Below are 15518 nucleotides of genomic sequence, written 5' to 3'. Positions count from 1 at the left end.
TAAGACCATGAGGTCCAATCCCTCCCCTGCCCCAGAAGTTCTCCCTCACCTGCTGAAAGGGGATGCCCTGGAGCAGTAGGGCACTGTTTTGGGAAAGCATGGGATGTAAGAATCATGTTGAATCTACACTGGTTGGAGATTGGCTCAGAACCTGGATATGGGACCACTTCTGTATCTCTTTTTCACTCCATACATGAACTGCTAAAGCATTACCAGGGAGCAGGGGGTTGGACTGGATGGCCCTTGTGGTCTCTTCCAACTCAATGATTCTATGATTCTACCAGGTATTCTAATAATGTATATGGACCCCAGCATATTTGATTCAAATTACACATCCTAAATGGAGTAAAGTAGAAAGTACAATGGACGCAAGCTCCAGGAAAAGAAATTCCACCTCAACATTAGGAAGAACTTATTGACATAAGAGCTGTTTGACAGTGGAACACACTTCCTCAATGGAGAGCGGTGGTGTCTCCTTCCTTGGAGGTCTTTAAATGGCCATCTGTCAAGGATGCTTTGATTTTGAGTTCCTGCATGGCACAATGGGTTGGACTGGATGGCCCTTGGGGTCTCTTCCAACTCTGTGATTCTATGATTATGCTAGAAGTATAAACGAATGATAAATGTATGGTTTACTTATCAACCACTGGAATACGATTACACATTAATATGTGGTTATCTTGCATAACTGATTTTGCTGCTGGTGTTTACCCACAAATTACTGGCATCCTGAAAACAAATAAAGTGCAAATTAAAATTCAAAATCTGCAAAGGAGCGATAACTTGACTGGCCATCTAAAATGGATAAAACACATAATGCAAGCTTTTGACCTGACACAGCTGGAGGCTTCCTGGAGCAAAAATAGCCATCCCTCCCTACCTGGTTTGGGGGTTTGGGGCAGGATTCCTCAAAGTCCAGGACCTGGAAAAAAAACCTATGTGTGCGCGCATGTGTTTGTGCCATACAAGGCCTGCAGGATTGTCAGCCCTGCTCTAATCCATGAGGGAAAGAATTTGAAAGATGTGCAAGTCACTTTTTTTAAAAAATGTGTACACTGATTGATTAAATGAAAGAAGGAACCCATGAATCTGAGTTTGCAAGACCTAAATGGGACTGCTGATGATCAGGACTCTCAGAGGTCTTTCATTTATGGGGTCACTACAAATACAACAGGAGGCCCTGGGTGGCAGGGAAGCAATGCTTAGAATGGCAGAGTGGCAGTTCTCTGTATGTTTCTCTGACCTGGTGAGTGAAGTGTCCTTGTCTCTTTTTTAACAATTGAAATATGACTTAGTTCAGATTCAATAACAGGTTAAACACCTTCACTGAACCTGGGCTTGAGATGACCTGCAAAGAGAGGCTCTCCATGCTAATATTGCAACCTTTCAGAGAGTGGAGGCAAATGGGGAGGGAAGTGGAAAGAAAAAGCAACCACACAATGGCTTGACTGGGATACTGGAGCCAGATTTTCCTCCAATGCACAGCTTTTATTCTTCATGCAACTTCCAAGCATCTTTCCTTAGCTGTAAGCTGTGATGAACCGGGCCACAGCAGCGACCAGTTTGATTCACTCCCCATCAGCACAGCCTGCTAAAGCTAGCATGTCACCACGACCCAGTGCTTCTCAAATGAAAAATGATGGACTTCAAATCCATCCTTGTTGATCATTATCCCCCTCAGCTTCTCCCTGATCACAGACAGGCAGGAAGAGATATGTACAAAGGGAAAAGGAGGAAATCAAGGGGACTCATCTAGTCCACTGTGGTTACTCCAACCCAACTGAAATCTTTATTTAACTGGGGGTTATCCTGGGAACCCCCACATGTGAGATGTCTGCTCTTCTGCTTAGCTCAACCCTCTCTACAGTACTGTATAAATGATCATTTCATTTATAAGCATCAGAGGCTTGTGAGCAAACATGGTGGTCAGAAGGCAGATCCACATGATGGAATGCTTCTCTTCCATTTGTGCAAATCATAGAGTTGGAAGAGGCCCCAATGGCCATCCAGTCCAACCCCCTACCATGCAGGAACTCACAATCAAAGCACCCCATCCAGCCTCTGTATAAAGACCTCTGCTTAAAGGAGACTCCACCAATCTCCCAGTTAGCATATTCCACTGTCAAATAACTCTGTTTGGAAGTTCTTCCTAATGTTTAGGTGGAATCCCTTTTCCTGGAGCTAGAATCCATTGCTCTGGATCCCAGTCCCTGGAGCAGTAGAAAACAAGCTTGCTCCATCTGCAATGTGACAACCCTTCAAATACTTCAACAGGGCTATCACACCACCTCTTAACCTTCTCTCCTCCAGGCTAAACATCCCCAGCTCCCTAGGTCTCTCCCCATAAGGCACTGTTTCCATACCCTTCAACATTTTCATCATCCCCCTCTGGACAAGCTGAGAAGGCTAATGTAAGTGATACAGAAAGTCACATTTCAAAGGGCCATTTAAGCCTCACATGTGAAAAAGGGATGAAACCTGTCACATGTCTATGTATTCCCAGTACTGTCTATGCTAACCAGCCGCAGCTCTCCAGGGTTTTATGCAGAGGCAGGTTTTTCCTATTTTCTACTACTAAAGACAATAGGAAAAGAGGAAGACCACATTCTACATGGATAGACTCAATCTGAGAAGCCACTGCTATGGAGCTGCAAGATCTGAGTGGGGCAGTTGAGGACAGGGTGACTTGGAGGTCTCTTGTTAACAGGGTCACCAGAGATCAGAGTTGACTTGAAGGCAGTTAGTAACATCAAACTATTCTGCCTAAACACTGAGCAGCTTCGAACTAGAGATGCCAAAATGTAAGACATTCTGCATGCAAGAAATAACATGGAGTTACGGCCCCATACCAAATAGCCTCAGGAGTAAAGGAGGGGTGCTCTGTTCATGCTCAGTGGCACTTTTGCCTTTCAGTGGAAGCTTAACTGCAATTTAAGGGTCGTGCCAATCAACTGTGTATGTGCGTGTCCACACACACACACATTCTCTCTCTCTCTCTCTCTCACACACACACACACACACACATGCCACTAACTAAACATCTAGAATTCTATGTCCAGTTCTGGGCCCCACAATTCAAAAAGGATGCTGACAAGGAGAAGCATGTCCAGAGGAGGGCAATCAAAATGGTGAAGGATCTGGAAAGTACAATCCCTATGAGAAGAGTCTTAGGAAGCTGGAGAAGAGAAGAGTAAGAGCTCATATGATAGTCCTGTTTAAATATCAGAATGGGTGTCATACTGCTGCTCCAGAGAACAGGATGCAGAGAAATAGATTCAAGCTACAGGAAAATGGATTCTTCCTAAATATTAGGAGGAACTGCCTGACCTTAAGAGCTGTTCAACAGTGGAAGACAGTCCCTCGGAGTGTAGTGGAGTCTCCTTCTTTGGAGGTCTTTAAACAGAGGCTGGATGGCCATCTGTCGGGGGTGCTTTGATTGAGAGTTCCTGCATGGCAGAATGGGGTCAGACTGGATGGCCCTTCTTGGGGCCTCTTCCAACTGTATGATTCTAGAAAAAAGGCCAAGCTCAGGATTCCTCATTCTCGTCCTCATATAAAGGGTTTATCCACCCAAAAGAAGTATGTCCTCTAGCTTATAATTCTACACATAGTTATCAAGGCAGACCAAAATCCTGATGTATGCCCTAAAACGACTGAGGTGGGGGTATCTCCATCTGTATGCTACTACAGTTTCAACATGGCTATACCAGTCCATAAAAATGGGGGAAAGTGATGGTCAATAGCTTTCAGGACCAGCTTAAATGCCAAAGAAATAAAATAAATAAAAATAAAAAATTGTGTGACCTTTGAGGTTCTCCCAGAACATAGGTTTTTTGTGGGTTTTTCGGGTTATGTGGCCATGTTCTAGAAGGGTTTATTCTTGACGTTTCGCCAGCATCTGTGGCTGGCATCTTCAGAGAACACTTCTCCAGACTGTGTGGCACTAAAAGTTGGTGGGGGAAGATTCCTCCCCCGCAAAAAAAAGAAATTAGGCCAAATTTGACAGGCGACTGTACCTTCCTTCAAGTCACCTGTCAAATTGGGCCAACGGATGAGTCCTTAAACAGCAATAAGGGCGGTAACCAAGCTGTGCTAAGGGATCTTAGGTATGACCACAGGTGCATGATCTGATCTTCAATATGCACAGCCTCCATGCACTGTGAGAATTTCTTGCCATGCTTTAGTCTGATCTGCATTTCTGGATTTCATCCCTCTGGATTCTTGTAGGGCAGAACCTGACAACCCTTTTTCCACCTCATAATACATAACTTCCCCCCTCCTGGCATCTTACCAGATCCATGAACACCTATGGAAGGTCTGTTTTGTCTGAATCCAACAAGCAGAACTGGAAGGAGGGAACAAAGACACAAGGCAGCCGCCGCCACCGCCAAGGGGTTAAAAGACGGGTAGCTCCGGACTATTAGTCGGGAACATCATTTTGTAAACATATGTAGTTCCCATGGCAACCAGAGCCAGGTTCCTTAGTTACAGATGGAAGGGGGGAGAAGGCAAAGCCAAATCTAGAGGGGATGGATGGCAGAGAATGGAGCAAGAGAGGGAGGAGATTTTTCTTTCCTTTCTTCTTTCTGGGATCCCTGGAAGTGTCACGAAAAGGTAGCAACAAAAATGGTGGGAAGGGAAAAGGGATCAAGACTCCCCAGGGAGGAAGCCCCAGGAAAAGGCACAACCAAAGTGCATGATAAAGAAGCACACCTTTTTACTACCCACCTTCCTACTTCACATATTCTACCCAATTCCTTAGATGGAATTACATTCAATGAGAAGCTGTCAGTTAGGGATATCAATAAAATTGGAGGAAGGGTGATAAGAACCACAAAGGGGATGGATTTTATTTCTCTTTCCCCCACTACCTCCATCTTTCTTTCTCTTTCTTCTGTTCCTCCTCTTCTGTCAAAATCTTCCAGTGAAAGGGGGAAAGGTAATGAAAAGAATGGCAAATATGAAGCTACAGGACGCAATATATCTCCCCCTCACCCCAAATAAACCTTTATTAATTATTATATGGAAAGCAAAGGAGAGAGGAAATGTAATAGTTTGCAGTGGCAGTGAAGGTAAGGTGCCCTGACACTATTCCCCCAAAGTAGATTCTTTGAATGTTAAGGGCCCCCATTGACCCCATACACTGCAGGCTGAGCCCAGGCTCAAAAATGGCACCACAAAAATCCATAATGCAATACTTATGGACTCCAAACCCAGAGGGCTTTTCAACTCCCACACATGAGCCAGCCCCCCAAAAAATCAGAATCCACATCTGCATTTTGTTCAACCTTCCTACCCATGTGCTTCGCCTCCATTTAAAAAATTCATCCTATCCTTAGCCAAACAGCAAGCTCAAATCTCTACATCACATACCTGTCTCTGTAATGTTTCTTCCAGTCCCCTGTCAAGTTATGGCAACCCCATCAATTCCATAGGGTTTTCTTAGGTAAGGAATACTCCTAGGTGGGTTTGGCCAGCCCCTTCCTCTGAAATGCAGCTGGTCCTCTTTATCCCCAAATTTTTTATCCATGGATTCAAGCATCCACGGCTTGAAAATATATTTCAAAAGTATGAATCCAAAATAGCAAATCTTGATTTTCAATTTTACATAAGGGACACCATTTTACTATGCCATTGTATTTAATGGGACTTGAGCATCCACGGATTTTGGTATCCCCAGCGGGTCCTGGAACCAAACCCCAGTGGATAAGAAGGTCCCACTGTATAGCCTTCAACACCTGGTATTTGTTGGCGGTCTCACATCCAAATACTAACCAAGGCTGACCCTGCTTAGCTTCCAAGACCATATGGGACCTGGTGCCTTTGGGTCATTAGGCCCTGTTAAGCTACATAGCACTCCATCTAAAAGAAAGCACTAAACCTGCCATATAAACCTGCTGCTTACAGTATTGCACATTTAGATCCATTTTGGTTGCATAGGATTCACACACACCTGTTATACCTGCCCTTTCCATTCTCGAATGGAACCCCACATCAGGAAGCCTCTGCCCCACACTTTGGTGATGCCAGGCCCCTGCAAGGCTCCAAGGTTGACTCAGCCTTCCATCCTTTCGTAGGTTGGTCAAATGAGTCCCCAGCATGTTGGGGGCAATTGGCTTAAAGAGTGACTACTCTGCAGTGCTGGACCAGATCTTCTAGGCTTCAAATCCCCACTCTCCATCTGGCTCTGGGTTCAAGGGAAAGGGAAAGGCTTCTCTCTTCATTGATGAGCAATGGTCCATCTCCCTGGGCTCTCCTAGCCCCACAGCCTCCAGGCCTCCCACCATAAGCCCCACATCTGCACCCACCTGGTGCCCCACTGGCACTTCCCACCCATGCATCCCTGCCCTTCACACTGACTTCCATCGAGCTGCAGGGACTGACATCTCCCCCCCACCACCACCTGCCCCAAGGGCCAGCCCCACACCACCTGCCCTAAAAAGACCCCCATTGGCTCTTATAGCTCACCTTAAGCCCCACAGAAGACCTCCTTTGCATTTACAGCCCTCCCCCCACCTGCCCCACAAAAAAACCCTTTTGCTCTTAGAGCCCACCTTAAGCCCCACAGAAGAGCCCTATCGTATAGACCCCCACCTGCCCCACAAGAAAGACTTCCTTGGCTCTTAAAGGCTGCCCCCGCCTGCCCCACAAAAGACCCCCTTGGCTCTTACAGCCCACCTTAAGCCCCACAAAAGGACCTCCCTTGCATCTACAGCCCCTCCCCCACCTGCCCCTTTGCTCTTAGAGCCCACCTTAAGACCCACAGAGGATCCCCTTTACTTTTATAGGCCCCCACCTGCCCCACAAAAGACCCCCATGGCTCTTAGAAGCCACCTTTAGCCCCACTGAAGACCCCCCCTTTGCCCTTATAGCCCCCTACCTGCCCCCCAAGGCTCTTATAGCCCAGCTTAAGCCCCACAGAAGACCCCCATGACTCCTAGAGCTCCCCCACCTGCTCCACAAAAAAGACCTCCTTGGCTTTTATAGCCCCCCCCCCCCCCCACAAAAGGCATCTGGGCCGCATCCACATTGGGAAAATAATAACCCGTTTTGGCACCGCTTTAACTCAAGGCTATGGAATCCTGGGAGTTGGAGGACGTTGTGGGGTGCGCTCCGCTCTGGGCCCCCAACAAACTCCGACTCCCAGAATTCCACAGCCTTGAGCCAGACAGAAGGAGCTTCTACTCACATGCCAGATGACGAAGAAGATGAGGGAGGCGCAGAGGACCAAGGTGAGCATGTAGCAGAAGGCGGCGAAGGTGAACGCCATGGCGGGCGGGCGAGAGGGCGGGCAGGGGGCCTCCTGCCTCACGAGGAGGGCGAGGAAGGGCGGCGGCGGCGGCGGCGGCGGTGGCCGAGGGCAGCCCTGCAAACGAGGAACGGACGAAGGCGCTGAGGGACTCACAGGTTCACGGTGCGAAGAACCACCTCCATCCTCGCGGCGCCGCCGCCGCCGACTGACTGAAGGAAAGGCAGAGAGAGGGCGGGGCCATGAAAAGGAGGGAAGAAGGAAGCCCCTCCCCTTTTGGCTCTTAGTCTCGAAGAAGCGCGTGCGCAAGGATAGCAGGGTCTGTCTGAGGGGAAAAAGAGGCGCGAGGGCGTGGAGAAGGCGGGGTCATGCAAAGAAGGGAAGATGGAAGCCCCGCCCCCTTTCGCACGGTCTGTCTGAGGGAAATAGAAACAAGCGCTAGGGTGGCGGAGGGGGCGGAGTCATGCAAAGGAGGGAAGAGAAAAGCCCCGCCTCCTTTGGATATTGGTCTCCAGGAAGCGCGTGCGCGGGGCAGAGCATAGTCTGACTGAGGGAAAGGGAGAGAGAGGCGCGAGGGCGGTGGAGGGGCGGGGCCATGCAAGGGAGGGGGAAAGCGAAGCCCCGCCCAATTTGGCTGTTGGCCTCGAGGAAGCGCGTGCGCCTGGAGAGCAGTGCCTGACTCAACTGAGGGAAAGAGAGGGAGAGAGGCGCGGGGGCGGGGCCAGGCAAGGTTAGGAGGAAGCTGTAAGCCCCGCCCCTTGGTCCTGCAGGAAGCGGATGCCCGGGGAACAGTAGGGTCCCACAGATAGAGAGAGACGCGAGGGGCGGGGCCAGAGGGGGCGGGGCCATGCAAATGAGAGAACGAGGAGCTCCTTATACACTGATTTTGTATAGATGGATTCAAGCATCCACGGTTTGAAAATGTTAAAACGCTTTTGATGTTGATGTTGCGCAACGCGTGAGGCAACACGTCTACGTATGGCGCCAGATTCTCCACCTCTGAGCTGGAGAAACAGCTGCTGCTTTCTCAGTGAGCAAAGAGACGCTGTAATCTTCTCTCAGATAGAAGAAGTTCCACTGTGTAAAACACTATATACATCGACACCCTCCACACCAGTGACAACCCACTCTGAGGCGCAGACTGTCTCACTCTCCTCAGTGACAGTTGCATCAACATTCCATTGACGCTCTGTTTAAATGCTGAGACATCTAACTGCCGCTAGAGCTGCCCATGGCTTCCGCAACAGCTCCCCCTAGTGGCCGCATCCCTCTTGACCTTGGTCCTGACAGAAAATGTTCAAAGACGTATACATTTCAACCATCAAACCTTGATTTTCCATTTTGTATAAGGGACAAAAAGGACCTTATCCTGTAATCTTAAATCCTAAACAAATAGTTATTTTATCCTATTTCCTTCTTGCAAAGTAAAGCGACCGCAGTAGAGTTCAATTAGTCCAACGACAAAGAATTTGGAAGCTGCCAGAGTTGGTCCTAATCATGCTTTGAAACAGTCAAAACAACTGAGAAGGTCAGCTGTGACATTCGCTGGACTGGAAGCCTGTGCTTTTGAAGAAGGGAGCTTCACTCAGATGTAGAGATTCAGAGGAAAGTGGGTGAGATCAATAATGAAGATGGGCTAATGGCGCTCAAGAAAAATAAAAGCTTCCGACTATGACTCTAAGATAAGCACGCATGAGAATGCGCAGCCCATATACAAACGCACACACTTGTGTCTTGCTCACCCCTGCCTCACACATACTTCATAAAGACAAAGTTTGCCTTCTCAGACTCTCTCTATGTCAGCGGTTCTCAACCTGTGGGTTGCAATCCCTTTGGGGGTCGAATCATCCTTTCACAGGGGTCACCTAAGACCATCAGATGACAGAATTGGGGGCATACTTATCAAATTTGCACGTGACGCCAAATTAGGAGGAATAGCTAATACTCTAAAGTACAGGATCAAAATTCAAAATGACCTGAATAGACAAGAAAGCTGGGCCAAAGCTAACAAAACGAAATTCAACACGGAGAAATGAAAGGCACTTGGGGAGAAAAACGAAATGCACAGATACAGGATGGGACACCTGGCTGAAGGAGAGACTTATATGTGTGAAAGGGATCTGGGAGTCCAAGTAGACCACTAGTTGAACATGAGTCACCAGTGCGATGCGGCAGCTAAAAAGGCCAATGCAATTCTAGGCTGCATCAATAGAAGTATAGTGTCTAGATCAAGAGAAGTAATAGTGCCACAGTACTCTGCTTTGGTCAGGCCTCACTTGGAATATTGTGTCCAGTTCTGGCCACCACAATTCAAAAAGGACATTGAGAAACTGGAGCGTGTCTAAAGAAGAGTGACTAAAATGGTGAAGGGTCTGGAAGCCATGCCCTATGAGGACTGTCTTAGGGAGCTGGGGATGTTTAGCCTGGAGAAGATAAGGCTAAGAGGTGATTTTATAGCCCTGTTCAAATATTTGAAGGGGTGTCATATTGATTCTACTTCCCCAGTGTGGATGCAGCCAGTGACACACATTCAGTCAGCTCCTTCTTGTTCAGGTTCCTTGTGGCCTTTCTCTTTGCCACACGTATCTCCATGCTCCACTGCGCTTACCGACACACACAGCCTTATATTCCATAGAGAGGCGCACACACTGTGTAGGAGACTTTAGGAGAAATGGGTCAAAACCACAGCAAAAAGGGTTTGGGTGGGAAAGAGGAAATGCGATTGCGTGTGTAAATAGCATATGGAGTGTGTAGGAGTGAAGGAAAGGGAATCAGATGAAATGCCAGGGTAGCTGCCTTTTGAGGCGCCTGGATATGCTTTGCAAGGGAGAGGAAACTTCTCTGAGTTTTAAAGTTTTGTTACAAGATTAAATTCTTGTGCTTAATACTTGCAAGGGTTTTTTTTAGCCTTGGATGTACTACATCCATAAAGAAAGGTAGTTATTAATATTTCAAAAATATAATAAAATTGTGAAGGGAAAGTAGTGCGGCCAAGCCTGAGGGAGCTGCATAAGAAAACCTGTGTGAATAGCCAGTACAGAAGGTGAGTGTGTGTGGGGGGGGTGCATTTTAGAACAAGAGGGATTTTATAAGACCTTAAATGATCTGGTGCATTGGCATTTTAGGCTTTTTTAAATCCAACAAGAATGCATATGTGAGATAGGTGCACAATATAGCACAATGTATGCGTGGGCTTTATAAGAACGACACAGATATGTCCTCTGTTGTTAGAACTATCTAATGCACAGAATCCCCTACCAATGGCTGGCATCAGACATTTTTAGGGGGTTTGCCTGCAGTGGAGGACAAGATGGCACTCACTGAATCATAGAGTTGGAAGAGACCCCAAGGAGGGCCATCCAGTCCAACCCCATTCTGCCATGCAGGAACTCTCAGTCAAAACACCCCGACAGATGGCCATCCAGCCTCTGTTTAAAGACCTCCAAAGAACAAGACTCCAAAACACTCCAAGGGAGCATCTTACGCTGTTGAACAGTTCTTACTATCAGGATGTTCTTCTTAATGTTGAGGTGGAATCCCTTTCACATGTAGTTTCATTCAACCAAGTGTCCCCCATCTAAGTGCAGTACCTTACATTTCTCCCTATTGAAGTTCATTTTGTGAGCTTTGCCCCAGCTTTCTAATCTATTAAGGCCATGTGGAATGTTGATCCTGTCCTCTGGGGTATTTGCTACTCCTCCTAATTTGGTGTCATCTGCAAATTCGACGAGTATGCCCTCAATTCCATCATCCAAGTCATTGATAAAGATGTTGAATAGCACTGGGCCCAGGACAGATCCCTGTGGGACCCCACTGGTCACCTCTCTCCAGGATGAAAAGGAGCCATTGTTGAGCAACCTTTGGCTTCGGCCGGTCAACCAGTTACAAATCCATGCAACAGTTACCTCGTCTAGACCACATTTTACAAGCTTCTTTGCAAGAATATTGTGATGGACCTTGTGAAAGGCTTTCACATATACCTCCCCATCAACACACAGAAACTGACCAGATTGGGAATAGGACACAATCTCTCGCTAGGCTAGAGGCTTACTGGGGCATCAGGATATGTGTGGCCATATGACACATAGACACACACCTTTGGAGTCCCCCCAATTGCTACCTGAGCCAGATGCCTCAGTCTACCTAATGGTTGAGCCAGCCCTTGAGAAAACAAATGAATGCTCCAGATCCAGTCCTGTTCATTGGGAGGGAAGAGCCCTTCTCATCACATCTGTCCTCTCTCCTCTAAAAAGACAGCCAATTGTGTGTACGCAATCCCATTGCCTGTCTCTCCCCACATTTATGGAAACTGACAAAATGTTCTTGTCTGTCATCAGCATTGATCGGTTGACAGAAGGAGCTGTCTACTTCGGCTGCTGGGTCTTTGTTGTTGTTTTCATTTTAAAATAGGGAAGTAGTGGTTAGCTGTTCTTCCCCCTCTTTCAATGTAAAACAGAAATGCAATAGCACATTTAATACTAATTAAGAATATTCCTTCCGTGAATCAGTAGGTAGCTCCAGAAAAACAATGACTATTCAGTTATCTAAACTGTGATTCCCACTCCACTGATCTTTTGAGCAAAACTTCCACCTACAACTGAAAAGTCTAAACTGCACGTTTCTGTTGACATCTGAAAATGCAGGACAGGCCTGGCTTTTTGATTGTGAAAGGTGGCTCTGGGTATCTATTTCTTACTATCTTGAGGAAACATATCTTGATGTCTGAGATTTTGTTTTTGTGTTCGTTTGGTTTTTTTTGGCTTTTACCTGTGTTTTATTCTTCAAGTTAAACCCAATTTATTCTCATGGTTTGAGTGTTGAGCTGCGACTCTGGAGACTAGGGTTTGTGTCCCAGTTCAGCCATGAAACTCTCTCTCAGCCTCAGAGGAAGGCAATGGCAAACCTCATAGAATCACAGAGTTGGAAGAGACCCCAGGGGCCATCCAGTCCAACCCCATTCTGCCATGCAGGAATACACAACCCATTGAGAAACTGGAACGTGTCCAAAGGAGAGCAACTAAAATAGTGAAGGGTCTGGAAAGCATGCCCTATGAGGAATGACTTAGGGAGCTAGGGATGTTTAGCCGGGAGAAGAGAACATTAAGAGGTGATATGATAGCCCTGTTTAAATATTTGAAAGGATGTCATATTGAGGAGGGAGCAAGCTTGTTTTCTGCTGCTCCAGAGAACAGGACCCGGAACAATGGATGCAAGCTCCAGGGAAAGAGATTCCAGCTCAACATTAGGAAAAACTTTCTTACAGTACAAGCTGTTCAACAGTGATGGAGTCTCCTTCTTTGGAGGGCTTTAAGCAGAGGCTGGATGGCCATCTGTCAGGAGTGCTTTGATTGTGTATTCCTGCATGGCAGAATGCGGATGGCCCTGGATAGCCCTTGAGGTCTCTTCCAACTCTATGATTCTATGATTTTAATCAAAACACTATGACCTGAATCCAGCAATGCACTCCAGTAAACAACACCAATGGAACTGGTGCATCCTTCACCACTTTTCCACCTGTAACCATCCATGGCATCCAAAATATGCTTCTAAGGCAGTAACATCAAAATCCATCAAACAGTGATACCTTTATCGGACCAACCAAAATGCACAATATACATGTTGCAAGCTTTCGAAGCTCCACTGGCTTCTTCATCAGGCAAGGTGTTAAAAACCATACAGGAGGAAAAAACTGAAAGTGTTAGTCATAGGCCTGCATTTTGCAGTTTTTGTTCTCAATTCAGATGGAATGGAGGGGTATCTCTTGCAGGCTGGCAGCTCCTCCTTCTGGTCAAATGGCAAGTGGGATATTCTCAAAGTCTATGAAATTTCACATCCATGTGCAGCACAAAAAGAGGCTTCCCTTGCAATCCAATATGTCTCCATCTTTTGTGAGGCCACAGGCTCCTTTGAAAGGCAGAGGACACTGAATTTCTCAAGAAGTCTTGGTGCTTTTGCATCAGGAAAACTTTCGGTGGTGTTGAGGGAAAGCGTGCCAATGCAGTCCCAATTTTAGGAGGGAAGCGTTTTACCTTTCTTGAAGACACAAACCTCAAATACTAAGTACAACCCTATGATTTAAGGGTAGATGGGGGGAAGTACTGCAGGAGGGAGGGTGCTCACAAATTCTGGTGGAAACAATGGTAGACAGCAAGCGTACGCATTTGGATCATTCTGTGTTTGCATTTGTTGATTTGATATTTTCACTTATTGCAATGTGCAAGCGATCTGCTAACCAAACGTCTGATCATCCATTCGGAGTGGTGAAATCTCCATTTTCATCATAGAAAGGACCTTAAAAACAGCAACTCTGATCTCTAAACAAATCCCTGGAATTTAAGCCTTATCTGCTGGTGGCACATCCAATTTGTTGGCCCAACTCAGACTTACATGTAGTTCACATCTTCCCCCGCAAATCCTTCTTTACTTGTAATTACATTTTGTAACCGCTCTTTCATGCAACGAAAGTAATCCCGGCCCTTGAATTGTGTACAAAGACAGCATCCATACCCACTGTCGCATTCCCTCCAGACAAACAGACCAAAGCAAGAACATTAGGAAACAATCATCGCGTGATCTTAGCTTTAAGACCGTGTCACAACGGAAAAGCCAGGATGGGGATGGGGGAGACTCAGTTTAAGCTGCCTTGGTAACTAAATAAAGCCTCCACTTTGTGATAAGTTCCTGGGTTTGCTGAAGTAGCCAAGTTCATGTGGATGCATAGAGATATAAAGGAATCATAGAATCATAGAGTTGGAAGAGACCCCAAGAAGGGCAATCCAGTCCAACCCCATTCTGCCATGCAGGAACTCACAATCAAAGAAAAGATGGCCATCCAGCCTCTGCTTAAAGACCTCCAAGGAAGGAGTCACTCTGAGGAAGGAGTGTGTTCCACTGTCAAACAGTCCTTACTCTCAAGAAGTTCTTCCTAATGTTGAGGTGCAATCTCTTTCTTGGAGCTTGCATCCATTGTTCTGGGTCCTGTTCTCTGGAGCAGCAGAAAACAAGCTTGCTCCCTCCTCAATATGACATCCCTTCAAGTATTTAAACAGGGCTATCATATCACCCCTTAACCTTCTCTTCTTTAGGCTAAACATCCCCAGATCCCTAAGTCGTTCCTCACAGGGCAAGGTTTCCAGACCTTTCACCATTTTAGTTGCCCTCCTTTGTACACGCTCCAGTTTCTCAATGTCCTTTTTGAATTGTGGTGCCCAGAACTGGACACAATATTCCAGGTGGGGCCTGACCAAAGCAGAATAGAGTGGCACTATTACTTCCCTTGAACTAGACATTATACTTCTATTGATGAAGCCTAGAATCGCATTGGCCTTGTTAGCTGCTGCATCACACTGTTGATTCATGTTCAACTTGTGGTCTACTTGGACTGCAGGATCCCTTTCACATGTCATCCTGTTAAGCCATGGTATATCTATGCATTTCATTTTCCCACCCTAAGTGCAGTACCTTACATTTCTCCATGTTGAATTTCATTTTGTTAGCTTTGGCCCAGCTTTCTAGTCAATTCAGGTCGTTTTGAATTTGGATCCTGTCCTCTGGAGTATTAGCGATTCCTCCTAATTTGGTGTCATCTGCAAATCTGATAAGCATGCCCTCTATTCCTTCATGCAAAGAGGAGGAGACATTGCTGAGTACCCTTTAGGTTTGGCCTGTCAACCAATTACCACCCATTATTTGTTGGCTAACATCTTTTCAAAGGCTGTCATCTTCTGCCAGAGAGTTCTGTATAGGAAAAGTTTGAGCCATTCTCCAAACATGAATTCTGAACGTCTTTCCGCTGGCAGTGCAGGAGGGCACTGACGATGGCAGCCTCAAAGTCTGTGATCGCAGCATTCCCCACTGATATGAATGACTTCTTAGTAAGCGTGTTTAGGATGACTCCAGTCATTAAGTAATACCTTTTATTAAAGTTGTAAAAGTTTGCTGAGAGGTTCAAATGGAGACTGTAAGGCAATAAAAATATCAGAAGTGCTGCCAGAGCCAGAGAAATCTGTAGGTGTGAAGACAACCAAAGGTATTTTTACATCCGTCAAAGGAGTCACAGACAGAATAGGAAAACCGGTGAAGAAACAACATTGAAATGGTTTACAAACCAACCAAGAAAATCCAGCAAGTGCTCCTCTGCTACACTGAGGCAGTTCTCATTGCCTTGAACTGACCTTAATTTTTGCTGCCTGCCAGATAAAAACAAGAGACCTGTACTTTGCAAGAAATGAAGCAATGGCATAGATCACCATCAGCAGAAATAGTCTGT

At 46.4% G+C, this 15518-nt stretch overlaps 1 protein-coding gene across 2 annotated transcripts in view; it reads right to left on the bottom strand.

Moving 5' to 3' along the window:
* The window catches only part of CNIH2 (cornichon family AMPA receptor auxiliary protein 2), an 89492-nt gene extending 81957 nt beyond the window's left edge, over positions 1–7535 (bottom strand). Inside the window, exon 1 of one of the 2 annotated variants that reach the window (XR_016272158.1) lies at positions 7190–7535. Coding sequence is in view for 1 of the 2 variants with exons in the window: in XM_089483490.1 (XP_089339616.1) it covers positions 7190–7270 (81 nt within the window). In the remaining variant the exon portion in view is untranslated. The remainder of the gene's footprint in view (positions 1–7189) is intronic. The other variant, XM_089483490.1, reaches the window with a different exon arrangement.
* Positions 7536–15518: the final 7983 nt, after the last annotated feature.

This window comes from Sceloporus occidentalis, unplaced genomic scaffold, assembly GCF_023333645.1.
Source record: "Sceloporus occidentalis isolate IW3139 unplaced genomic scaffold, rSceOcc1.0.p SCAF_20, whole genome shotgun sequence".
In the NCBI taxonomy this organism is placed as follows: domain Eukaryota; kingdom Metazoa; phylum Chordata; class Lepidosauria; order Squamata; family Phrynosomatidae; genus Sceloporus; species Sceloporus occidentalis.
This window is presented reverse-complemented; position numbering and strand designations above follow the sequence as displayed.